This window comes from Salmo salar, chromosome 11 (genome assembly GCF_965601325.2).
Source record: "Salmo salar chromosome 11, fSalSal1, whole genome shotgun sequence".
Lineage (NCBI taxonomy): Eukaryota > Metazoa > Chordata > Actinopteri > Salmoniformes > Salmonidae > Salmo > Salmo salar.
The window spans coordinates 22,496,749-22,509,875 of record NC_138301.1 but is presented as its reverse complement, the minus strand read 5'-3'; the positions used below and the strand labels follow the sequence as shown (position 1 = coordinate 22,509,875).

Below are 13,127 nucleotides of genomic sequence, written 5' to 3'. Positions count from 1 at the left end.
GAGCCTGTGAATGTTCCCTCAACTTAAGCTGCATAATGTTCATGTAGCTTCTGCTAGAATTAACAGTTTCCTGCTGCAAACTGTTTAGAGTGTGAATGTGTTGATGAGCTGTGCAGATTGTGTGCTGAGACAAATGCAGCGTGTGTAAATCCCTCATCAGTCTGAGGAGAAATGCACTGTAGCATATCTATGCCCTGAGCAGTGCTTTGCCAACCCAGTTGGAAATAATATCGTAGATATATGGACTTTCTAATAAGCTCTGAAGCATTTATCTGTACTAAGTCTGCACATCCACGTGGACAGTTTGGCAGTGGCATTAGTGTCGGTGTGTTATCACCGCAGTAGTTTCAGTAGCAGCACCCTGTAACTCCTTATCTCCCCCAATGATTTGGAAAGCTAATCTCACACACACAGCTACTGAGGCCCCACCCCCCCCCCTCCGCATCCACCCAAGGCCCATTCCCCCCAGCCTACACGGTCAGACAGACCATTATCCCAATCTAATTACTTGGTTCATAATCAGTTGTCATTCTCTCCCTGTTGAAAGAGTTGAAGTGGGTGGGAGAGAGAGGAAGGATCAAATGAAAGGGGACAGCAGGAAAAAAGGAAGGGAGAGAGAGGAAGAGGGTGGGAATAGTGACAGAGTGTTGAGGGAGAAGGGGTTGATGACAGAGGCAAGAGGGAGGAGTAGGGACTAAATTCCAACAAATGACACAGTATGTCTACAGAGCTGGTCTGGCTGCACTAATAAGAGTTGTCATCGGCTAACTGGCTGAATGTGTTGATCACAGCCAGGCCCGGTCCTGGCCGTTCTGCTGCTCTAGATGAGACCAAAAAAAAAATCCTGCCCACCTCCTATACCCCCACAAAACTAGAATAGTCCCATTAATTAAGTATTTTCCAGACGTTGAAGTGAGGTTCATTTTAGGTTCTGAATGAAAGGTGAAAATACATATTTTCCAGACGTTGAAATCAGGTAAAATTTCAGTTCTTAATGAAAGTTGAAAAAACGTAATTTATAGCCAGCCGTCTATGTTTGGACCAAATGAAGGTCGGTCCAGACCAAACCAAATGTTTAAACTTGTTAGTCTCTTCCCCCCCACCCCCGTTTTTCTCCCCAACTTTGTGGTATCCAATTAATAGTTAGTCTTGTCTCATCGCTGCAACTCCCGTACGGACTCGGGAGAGGCGAATTTCGAGAGCCGTGCGTCCTGCGAAACACATCCCAACCAAGCCGCACTGCTTCTTGACACAATGCCCACTTAACCCGGAAGCCAGCCACACCAATGTGTCAGAGGGCATGGCGACCATGTCAACGTGCACTGCGCCCGGCCCGCCACAGAAGTCGCTAGTGCGCGTTGGGACAAGGACATCCATGCCGACCAAACCCTCCCTTAACCTGGAAGACGCTGGGGCAATTATGGGTCTCCCGGTCACGGCCGGCTGCAACAGAGCCTGGACTCAAACCCAGGATCTCTAGTGGCACAGCTAGCACTGCGATGCCGAGCCTTAGACCACTGCACCACTCGGGAGGCCCAGAGCAAACCAAATATAGACGTCTATAATTAGTTCAGATTTGGTCCCGACCAAAAATCTACATCCGTGGGTGTGAAAAAATAAAAAATAAGACTGGTCTGGACAGGACCAAAAAAAGACACCTAATTGATGTCGCCGTCAGTCGGCGGGGCGTAGCCGTTGGCGTCAGGCGGCGGGGCGTAGCCGTCAGTCGGCGGCGGGGCGTAGCCGTCAGTCGGCGGCGGGGCGTCAGTCGGCGGCGGGGCGTAGCCGTCAGTCGGCGTCAGTCGGCGGGGCGTAGCCGTCAGTCGGCGTCAGTCGGCGGGGCGTAGCCGTCAGTCGGCGGGGCGTAGCCGTCAGTCGGCGGGGCGTAGCCGTCAGTCGGCGGGGCGTAGCCGTCAGTCGGCGGGGCGTAGCCGTCAGTCGGCGGGGCGTAGCCGTCAGTCGGCGGGGCGTAGCCGTCAGTCGGCGGGGCGTAGCCGTCAGTCGGCGGGGCGTAGCCGTCAGTGTCAGCCTGCAATGGAATTTTATGAATGCCCATCCATTTGGTAGGCCTACTGTTCCTAAAACAGGCAGTTGCATTTGCTTTATTAGTCCTGATTCCCATGACTAAGCTACCCAACTTTATCAGGAGTTATCCTGGGCCTATTTGCAATGAGAATCAATGTGTTTACACAACGGCAAACGCAGAAATATTTTCTTTTTCACTATGATCAGCTCGTCAAATATGTACGGATTCAAACTTGAAACCAATGTAACCCATTGGTTGTCCATTCCTTAATGTCATTTTTTTTGTTTTACCTGTCCTGTTTTTAGTATTGTTTTGGGACAGAATTATGTGTTGTTGGAGGTGCGTCTTAGTCAGTTTAGCTGGGAAAATGCAGTCCTCGCTAATCTGCCCCCATGTTTAATTTATCGCAGTAGATGTCTCTGAGGACGAGCTGATCAACAAACTCAACCATCCAGAGTTCTTGCTTCACAACCTACATCTATGCCATTACGCCACTCACTATCTGATACAGTATACCAACAAGTGTTAAATTGTGATACCCAGGGGATCCTGCAGGGGTCAGACTGTTCCTGTCTCTCCCAGTCTTATTCTAGGGCAGTGGTCTCCAACCTCTAGCATGAATGCTACTTTTAAAAACGTAAACATGTCACAAGCTACTCTTTTTTTAGAGCTTTCAAATAGGCACATTATTTTATTCTCCTCTACCATTCCCCAGATCCTTAGTGAACAAGATTTGTGCTTTCTGTCAATATACCCGGGTAATATAATGGTTAATAAACAGGCCCCATAAAATTATGTTTTGTATTTTCTGAATTCATTTCTCGCAGTTTAATTGTATTTTTTACTGTCAATATAACAATTATTCATAAAGAAACAACAAAAATGGAGTCCATGTCAATGCTTACACCACATCAGAAGACAAGTCTTGATATCTATAGAACATGGCAGAGTTTGCAAAGCAATGGCCAACCAATCATGATATGGCCTAGTTCTGTGAGGTTAAATGTTTGTTCACATTTAATTGAGAAGGTTTATGGGGAAAGTCCTGTCTACCCACAAGACGCCGGCTATCATTAGACAAACGGGCGCACCAAACAATATTGCCGGAATAGAATTGCCAGATATTGTGTTACATTTGGATTTTTAAGTCAACAGTGGCTAACCAGGGGTGGGATAATGTCAATGTGCCTTTGATTGGATAGTAGCCGGGAGCTTTATGTTTACGACAGATTGCGATGGAACACATGAAATAAATGCATGTACTTTCAGAATTAATTGGCAAGTTTATCATAGGTGGACTGCGAGCTGCTGGTAGCTCACAATCTACCTGTTGGAGCCTCCTGCTCTAGGGTTTAACCTATACAAGCCATACACTTTCCATAGGAGTTTCATCTCTCCGGTCTTACCTGTACAGTGTGCAGTGTAAATGTACCTGTTCATTAAATGGTTAGGTTTAGGCTAGGGGTAGGCAACTGAGGCCTGCAGAGCCACAGTGGGGCAGACTTTGATCCATTAGACCATGATGGATTGAATTAGGTGCATTTGTGCTGTGCAGAAACAAAAGCCTGGGCAGACCACAGCTCTACGAGACCCTAGGTACAGAATCTGCATTCTCTTACAGTAACCAACAGTAATATTCTTACCAATGCAAATCTGCTGTAGGTCAAAAGTCTTACAGCTGCCGTTACTGGACTGAGAGAGGTCCTTGGCTGTGGAGCTGGGAGAGTCTGAGCCTGTACCATACAGCACCAGGGTGAACTGAGTCAGAGTGCCTAGACAGAGGGAGGGAGAGAGAGTGTTACACATAAGCAACAACAGCACAGATCTCCAAGCCACCGTCTACGCCAGCAAGGCTTTGGCACTCTTCAGGGAGGGTTCTGTAACTGCAGCTTCTATCCTGCTCCTTCTATATTCTTGGATTTCCTGGATGGAATGACAGGAAAAGATTCCTCGAAGTAAAGCATTACATGTATAAGCATACATTCAGGTGTTTCTCTATAGACCCGTTAGTTAAGAACAACCCTTCCCGGGAGAGCCATTTATATGACAAGCCCTTTGAGAGGGTCCAACTTCCTAAATCCCAGAAAGGGGGGGAGGGGCTGAGAGATCTACAGCCAGAGGGAGGGAGGGAACGCGAGAAAGAGAGAAGTGAGAGAGAGAAAACAAAATGAAAGCAAGAGAGAGAACTACAAATAAACCCCAAAAAGATTGTCTGAGAGGGCCTGGATGGGCCTTAGGTCATAGTTATTCTGGATCAGCCTGGTTCAGCCTAGGTCAGCATGGGTCAGACAGCAGGGCCCTCCACTCCCCTGCTTGATTTACCCTCCCTGGTTTAATGAAGCTGATTTAGAAGTGGGTGTGTGGAGCTAGAGCGAGACTGCCTGACAGCTTGTATAAAAGGGATCAAAAGGAAAGCTCTGCAGGCACAGACACTGCTGCCCCGCGTATAAAACACTCCCTGTTAGCGGTCTGGAAGCATCTCACACACACACAAAATCATCAACACATGAATGCTGTACATGCACTGACGCACACTATGAAATACACAAATCCATTAACACATAAATCAAGCACTTACTGCGCATGCACACACTCTTTCACAAGCAGTACATCAATGAATCAAACACATATGATGCACAGATAAATGCAATCACAAGCATACATCCGTCACACACACACATTCTTTCAGTGACACTGCTAGTCAGACACGGCTGCACTAACAGAAGCCCTGTCACTCTCTCTTTCTCTCTCTGAGCTCCCAGACAATGTTCCAGACATAACAATAGCATATGTTAAGGTAGTAAATGAGAGGTGTCTTACCATAGTCGCTGGCCCCTGCCACGTTTACCATCTCCAGGATCCACTCCCCCCGGGGGTCCTCGCCCCAGGAGTGCGTGGTCATGAAAGCCCAGTCATTAAAGCCCTCTGATGAGTAGTCATGAGGCCTGGAGAGGAGAGACAGGAAGTATGTAATACACTGTCTGTCTGTCTGTCTGTCTGTCTGTCTGTCTGTCTGTCTGTCTGTCTGTCTGTCTGTCTGTCTGTCTGTCTGTACGTACCTGGGAGCGAGCAGTGTGGAGCGGGTGCCCTGTGGGCTGGTCAGGTAGATGCCCAGGTTGCCCCTGCGGTTGTAGGAGAGGGTGAGCTGGGCCTGGGCATGTTCTAGGGAGCTCACATGGTTGGCTGTCCCAACACAGCCGTCCACTGTCTTGGTGATCAGCAGGTGGCTCCCAATGTTCCTGACACAGATAAACAGCACATCAGCATATATGGACCAAATACATACATTTACACAAAGATAGCATAGTGATTGAAGATGACAATTGGCTTGGGGTGGCTTGTGTTTTCATGTTGCTGGCTTCTGGTGTCTGTGAGAAAGATGTCACAGCTGGGAGTGAGCATGTGACAGCATCTGTGTGCGTGACTATAATGGTCCTCCGAGTGTGAGTGATGCTGCATGAGTGTGTGACTGTCACTCTGGACTAGTGTGTGAGAGAGACACTAGTGTGTGAGAGAGAGAGAGACTCGTGTGTGTGTGAGAGAGAGAAAGAAAGAGAGACTCGTGTGTGTGTGAGAGAGAGAAAGAAAGAGAGACTCGTGTGTGTGTGAGCGAGAGAGAGAAACTAGTGTGTGTGTGAGCGAGAGAGAGAAACTAGTGTGTGTGAGCGAGCGAGAGAAACTAGTGTGTGTGTGCGAGCGAGAGAAACTAGTGTGTGTGTGCGAGCGAGAGAAAGAGAGACTAGTGTGTGCGAGCGAGAGAAAGAGAGACTAGTGTGTGCGAGCGAGAGAAAGAGAGACTAGTGTGTGCGAGCGAGAGAAAGAGAGACTAGTGTGTGCGAGCGAGAGAAAGAGAGACTAGTGTGTGCGAGCGAGAGAAAGAGAGACTAGTGTGTGCGAGCGAGAGAAAGAGAGACTAGTGTGTGCGAGCGAGAGAAAGAGAGACTAGTGTGTGCGAGCGAGAGAAAGAGAGACTAGTGTGTGCGAGCGAGAGAAAGAGAGACTAGTGTGTGCGAGCGAGAGAAAGAGAGACTAGTGTGTGCGAGCGAGAGAAAGAGAGACTAGTGTGTGCGAGCGAGAGAAAGAGAGACTAGTGTGTGCGAGCGAGAGAAGAGAGACTAGTGTGTGCGAGCGAGAGAAAGAGAGACTAGTGTGTGCGAGCGAGAGAAAGAGAGACTAGTGTGTGCGAGCGAGAGAAAGAGAGACTAGTGTGTGCGAGCGAGAGAAGAGAGACTAGTGTGTGCGAGCGAGAGAGAGACTAGTGTGTGCGAGCGAGAGAGAGACTAGTGTGTGCGAGCGAGAGAGAGACTAGTGTGTGTGAGCGAGAGAGAGACTAGTGTGTCGAGCGAGAGAAAGAGAGACTAGTGTGTGCGAGCGAGAGAAAGAGAGACTAGTGTGTGCGAGCGAGAGAGAGACTAGTGTGTGCGAGCGAGAGAGAGACTAGTGTGTGCGAGCGAGAGAGAGACTAGTGTGTGTGAGCGAGAGAGAGAGACTAGTGTGTGTGAGCGAGAGAGAGACTAGTGTGTGTGAGCGAGAGAGAGACTAGTGTGTGTGAGCGAGAGAGAGACTAGTGTGTGTGAGCGAGAGAGAGACTAGTGTGTGTGAGCGAGAGAGAGACTAGTGTGTGTGAGCGAGAGAGAGACTAGTGTGTGTGAGCGAGAGAGAGACTAGTGTGTGTGAGCGAGAGAGTGACTAGTGTGTGTGAGCGAGAGAGTGACTAGTGTGTGTGAGCGAGGGAGTGACTAGTGTGTGTGAGCGAGAGAGTGACTAGTGTGTGTGAGCGAAAGAGACTAGTGTGTGAGAGCGAGAGAGAGACTAGTGTGTGAGAGAGAGAGAGAGACTAGTGTGTGAGAGAGAGAGAGACTAGTGTGTGAGAGAGAGAGAGACTAGTGTGTGAGAGAGAGAGAGACTAGTGTGTGTGAGAGAGAGAGACTAGTGTGTGAGAGAGAGAGAGACTAGTGTGTGAGAGAGAGAGAGACTAGTGTGTGAGTGAGAGAGAGACTAGTGTGTGAGAGAGAGAGAGACTAGTGTGTGAGAGAGAGAGAGACTAGTGTGTGAGTGAGAGAGAGACTAGTGTGTGAGAGAGAGAGAGACTAGTGTGTGTGTGAGAGAGAGAGAGAGAGAGAGAGAGACTAGTGTGTGTGTGAGAGAGAGAGAGAGAGAGAGAGACTAGTGTGTGTGTGTGAGAGAGAGAGAGAGAGAGAGAGAGACTAGTGTGTGTGTGAGAGAGAGAGAGAGACTAGTGTGTGTGAGAGACAGAGAGAGAGACTAGTGTGTGAGAGAGAGAGAGAGAGACTAGTGTGTGTGAGAGAGAGACAGACTAGTGTGTGTGTGAGAGAGAGAGAGAGAGAGAGAGACTAGTGTGTGTGTGTGAGAGAGAGAGAGAGAGAGAGAGAGACTAGTGTGTGTGTGAGAGAGAGAGAGAGACTAGTGTGTGTGTGGGAGAGAGAGACTAGTGTGTGTGAGAGAGAGACTAGTGTGTGTGAGAGAGAGACTAGTGTGTGAGAGAGAGAGACTAGTGTGAGAGAGAGAGACTAGTGTGTGTGGAGAGAGAGACTAGTGTGTGGAGAGAGAGACTAGTGTGTGAGAGAGAGAGACTAGTGTGAGAGAGAGAGGACTAGTGTGTGAGAGAGAGAGAGAGAGAGAGAGAGAACTAGTGTGTGAGAGAGAGAGAGACTAGTGTGTGTGGAGAGAGAGAGAGAGAGAGACTAGTGTGAGAGAGAGAGAGAGAGACTAGTGTGAGAGAGAGAGAGAGAGACTAGTGTGAGAGAGAGAGAGAGAGACTAGTGTGGGGAGAGAGAGAGAGAGACTAGTGTGTGTGAGAGAGAGAGAGACTAGTGTGTGAGAGAGAGAGAGACTAGTGTGTGAGAGAGAGAGAGACTAGTGTGTGAGAGAGAGAGAGAGACTAGTGTGGAGAGAGAGAGAGGACTAGTGTGAGAGAGAGAGAGACTAGTGTGAGAGAGAGAGAGACTAGTGTGAGAGAGAGAGAGACTAGTGTGAGAGAGAGAGAGACTAGTGTGAGAGAGAGAGAGAGACTAGTGTGAGAGAGAGAGAGAGACTAGTGTGAGAGAGAGACTAGTGTGAGAGAGAGAGCTAGTGTGAGAGAGAGACTAGTGTGAGAGAGAGAGACTAGTGTGAGAGAGAGAGACTAGTGTGAGAGAGAGAGACTAGTGTGAGAGAGAGAGACTAGTGTGAGAGAGAGAGAGACTAGTGTGAGAGAGAGAGAGAGACTAGTGTGAGAGAGAGAGACTAGTGTGAGAGAGAGAGAGACTAGTGTGAGAGAGAGAGAGACTAGTGTGAGAGAGAGACTAGTGTGAGAGAGAGAGAGAGACTAGTGTGAGAGAGAGAGAGAGACTAGTGTGAGAGAGAGACTAGTGTGAGAGAGAGAGAGAGACTAGTGTGAGAGAGAGACTAGTGAGAGAGAGAGAGACTAGTGTGAGAGAGAGAGAGAGAGAGACTAGTGTGAGAGAGAGAGAGAGACTAGTGTGAGAGAGAGAGAGACTAGTGTGAGAGAGAGAGACTAGTGTGTGAGAGAGACTAGTGTGTGAGAGAGACTAGTGTGTGAGAGAGACTAGTGTGTGAGAGAGACTAGTGTGTGAGAGAGAGAGAGACTAGTGTGTGAGAGAGAGAGAGACTAGTGTGTGAGAGAGAGAGAGACTAGTGTGTGAGAGAGAGAGAGACTAGTGTGTGAGAGAGAGAGAGACTAGTGTGTGAGAGAGAGAGAGACTAGTGTGTGAGAGAGAGAGAGACTAGTGTGTGAGAGAGAGACTGCTGAGGGCACAGGGTTTGCGGCCTTGAAACAGGATTAGCAGCCCTGTCCTCTACAGGAGAAAAGTACCAGGCTCCCTAGACTCCCCTCAATCCGCTTAGCAGCTTACACACATCCACAACAACTGAACCCAGAGGAGGAGAGGAGGGCTGGGGAGAGAGAGGAGGGCATGAGGCTTTACAAAAGCCGTGGCGCCCAGCTAATAGAAAATACGGGCCATAATCGGTGAACTGGGTGTAAAAACACACCGCGTCCTCCTAATTAAAGCCCTTAAAATGTTAGGATCCAATCCGCAGCAGTCAGAGAGTGTGAAGGAGAAGCAACACCTCTTGTACTGTACAATGCACACAGGCTCCAGTGGTAGGCTGTGATCTGGGGACCAGTACATAGAGAATACAACAGGGCTGGGATCCTGTCAGCTACTGTATGTAGCAGAGGCAGGGTTAAAGACAGGAGAGAGTGGAAGAGAGAAAGAGAGATATTGAGAAAGTGTGAGAGGAAGAGATAGGAGCACAAGACAGGGAAAGAGAATGAGAGAGAGGGACTGAGAGCAAGAGCAAAGGAGTGAGAGAGTGAAAGAGTAAAATATCGACAGAGGTTTAGAGACAGTCAGGGAAGCGTGGAGAACATGGAAGCAGAGAGAGACTCATCTGTAAGTGATTATTTCCCTTAAACATGTTCCCCCAGGCTCAAAAGATCATCACCCTACCACACACACACACACAAGAACCCAGCAGAGCATATCAAATGGGCCCCCGGTGCCAGGCTCAGAATGGAAACATGACATGCAGTCACACTGGGGTATGACAGCTTGGTCCCACATGAGCACCTGTCACACCTACAGCCCATCACAAACCAGCCCACACACAGCAGCGCTCATCACCTCTACAGCCAACACCCCCCCAGATGAGACACACTCTCACACACAATCTGAAGCATCCTATTCTAATAAGGATCACAAAGGTTTATTATATGTTAATCACCTGGTAGGTGAACTGTACTATACTCAAAACCAGTGGAATCCCTAAGAGCTAGTACTGGTGCTCCTGCCAGCCAAACAGTGAGTGGTATTACAGGTAGAGCTGGTGTGTGTGTGTGTGTGTGTGTGTGTGTGTGTGTGTGTGTGTGTGTGTGTGTGTGCAGCTCACCTGGGCTCTGCCACCATGGACAGCACACATTTTTTCTGGGGCCCAACGTTGGTCCAGTTCTCAGCCAGAGCCACGATCGCACTGGCATCAAGCAGACCATACCCATATGAGTGGCTCACTGAGAGAGATCGAGCGATAGAGAGAGAGAGAAGGAAAAAGAGAGAGAGATCGATAGACTGCTGAAAGGCTACTTCATCACGATTCCAGTTTCAACTCAATAAGGGCCTCTTCACTATTAGATTATTGCATGTGCCCTGCTGTGTGCCCAGTAAAACCTCTCCTTGAACTTTGGAGCCTTGGCTTTCTGTAATTGCTTAATGTAGGCAACTTTAAATCAATTGATGTAAATACAATATAGATCAGTCTCCATTGTGCAACTGGCAGGGCACGGGAGTGATGGTCAGCCGAGCTCAGCTAATGGGACGCCTCGCTGTACCTTTTCGGCCGACCCCATTGGTATTCCAGTCGTTGGTGAGGAGGTGGGCAGGATGAGAGGTCCTCACGACCAAATGCTGCATGTCCCTCCATGTCAGGTTTTTACTGCGCGCACACACACACACACACACACACAAACCATATCTTTCATCAATATAGAAGATTCCAGATCTGAAATACACTTAACATGATTATGAAGACATTACAACATATCCTACTGTACCACAAAGCATAGCGACAAATTGCAAAGGAATTGGCATTAGGTGCCCAAGTGCGCTAGAAGAGTTGAACATCAGGCTTAATGTTACTGCATTGAAAAGATTGAGACCAGAGATCCCTCTGTCAGTCACATCTCTGCTCTCCCACACTCTCCTCTGTTCTCCGTATAAAACCCTGTGTTACTGCAGTTCCACCCAGCAGAGCAACAGTAAAAGCCTACAGTAAAACAGTCAAATAGTGTACAGTACCCCAGCGAAACAGTGAGTTTTAACCTCATCAGCTCTGCATAAAGCCCTGCAGTACAGTCAGACACTTTTAATGGACAGGGAACTAGAGGTTTTTACTGGTCACAAGTGGCCCGTTCCCCAACCAGACTACAGTACTGAGCTGATGACACGTTCATAGCAGAATGATAGGAGATAACGGACTAATCTATTCTGATCCACAATGCATTATTACAAGACAGTTGTAATAATTCCCCCAAGAGTTTGTCGAACTTCTGAGACATCTCGCTGTGTGTGTGTGTGTGTGTGTGCTCAGATGGCAAATATTTGTGAACAGACAAAAAAAAACACAAAGGAGGGAGAGAAACAGACAGCGCAAGATCAGAGAGAAAAAAATAGGAACAAGCAAGGGGACATTGAGACAAACGGAGACAACCAAAGGAAGACAGACAGAGAGAAATAGACAGACAGGTGGTAAGAGTCACTCACTTGGCTTCCAGTGCGAGGGCGATGATCCCAGCAGCCAGTGGAGCCGAGGCGGAGGTGCCCGTGTGGGTGTCAGTACACTTCTGTCTGAGATCCGTTGTCACCTGACAGGAAGAGAGTTTACAGTTAGATATGGTGCTGCCCATACCGGGCTGAAATGTTAACACCTAATATATGGGCAAATAAAGAACTTTCTATTGACGCAATCAGTAAGAGTAAGTTATACACTATAAAAATCATATTCTACTCAGCCCCATCTACTTTGATAGATGTTTATGTATCAACACATGCTTAACATGATTAATCATGAATGTGGAAACATACACCAATTCATTAATCATGTGTGCACAGCATGCCTCATGGCAAGAGGTTGGGATGAACATCCATTATACAGTATTGTACTGTAATCTCTCCTAGTGAGAGGCTCTCCTTCCTCCCGTGTGTGTGTGTGTGTGGTGTGTGTGTGTGTGTGTGTGTGGAGACAGTGGAGATGGGATTTTAACGTTTTATAGTTCTTCATTCAAATGGGCCTCAGAGGGCGGGTGGGAAAGAGTGCGAAGAGAAAGAGTTTATGAAGAGAGAGAAAAGGAGGAAGGCAGGAAAGAGAGAGTGTCACTGCTCAATGTGAGAAGACTGCAGCCCCTGGCTGTGAGGCAGGCCAGTGAGAACTGACTCAGTCATCCCTCTAGACTGAACACACACACAAAACCTGCCTTGAAGCACTAAACAGTCCAGTAAGCATTTGGCTTAGAATCGATCTGACTGGAAGGAGGAGCACTAAAACCAATAGGAACACCGACAAAGAAGTGCAACAGGATACAGGCTAACTAGGACATCTAGAAACGCTCAAACCTCTAGAGTACAGCTAGAGAGTCTGGACTAGTGCTTTGGCTCCGGATTCAACCACCTGAGATACTCTAAGGATCCCAGGAGCCAAGTCAACCTGGTTCTATACATCCACACCCTGGCTATACATCAAAAGTTTCCATGCATCCATTCTTACATCTCACTGAAGCGCACACACATCATTCCCCTGACTAATATGCTGTAAAATAGACTTCCTCCTCTTCAAAGCTCAGTGGAAGCTGTGTGATCTCCCATTGTAGTTAGCAACATAATACCACTGAGGCCCTGGAACCACAGAGCACAAGACTCTCACAGGACAGGAGCCCCGACTCACACTCTCCTCCACCCTGCATGCACACCACCACTCAGTTTAATGTTCTGCTTTCTGACATGCCCATTTTCAGACTGTACAGACGAATGCTTCCCGCTCTCCTCATGACGCTCACACTGGGAGTGAATGAGAGTGTTCAGCATGTTTATTCATCAAAATCCATGTTTCCCGCTACGTTTGCCACTGTAAGTGTTTATGTGTGTATGTGTGTGCGCGAGCACGTGTCTACTGAACTCACTATCTGTTTCTCGTTGAGGTTGCCAGAGCTGTAGGTTGTGGCGAGGGTGGAGGAGCAGGCCTCGCTGTACCAGGGCACGTTACCGTTCTGGGTGGAGCTGCTGATGGACAGGGTGTAGATGCTGTTGGTGTAGCCGTCACAGTTACAGCTGTCCTTCTCACGCCCGCCGTTCCCTGACGCCCACACAAAGATGGAGCCCAGGCCCCCACGACCCTAGAGGAGGGAGAGGGACCGACAGAAGAGTCAATAACAAACCTAGACAACCACTTCTAGACAGGCCTTTCTGACGTACATGACCACATGCATCTTGGTGTGGTGCAGCTAATGAAAGAAGGGAGAACAGTGTCATTCAATCTAAATTAGATTCCCATTGATACTACAGCACAACTATTTCCAGGGTCCATCTCT

At 48.3% G+C, this 13,127-nt stretch overlaps 1 protein-coding gene across 4 annotated transcripts in view; it reads right to left on the bottom strand.

Annotated features, from left to right (window-relative positions):
- Window positions 1-13,127, bottom strand: part of LOC106562248 (furin-1) — a 98,344-nt gene that overhangs the window by 4,166 nt on the left and 81,051 nt on the right. For all 4 annotated transcript variants that reach the window (XM_014127011.3, XM_014127008.3, XM_014127012.3 and 1 more), the window contains exons 9-15: window positions 12,720-12,932; window positions 11,308-11,408; window positions 10,377-10,480; window positions 9,941-10,058; window positions 5,086-5,265; window positions 4,847-4,971; window positions 3,670-3,798 (exon numbers count right to left, since the gene is read on the bottom strand). In XM_014127011.3, the coding sequence (XP_013982486.2) occupies window positions 3,670-3,798; window positions 4,847-4,971; window positions 5,086-5,265; window positions 9,941-10,058; window positions 10,377-10,480; window positions 11,308-11,408; window positions 12,720-12,932 (970 nt within the window). The remainder of the gene's footprint in view (window positions 1-3,669; window positions 3,799-4,846; window positions 4,972-5,085; window positions 5,266-9,940; window positions 10,059-10,376; window positions 10,481-11,307; window positions 11,409-12,719; window positions 12,933-13,127) is intronic.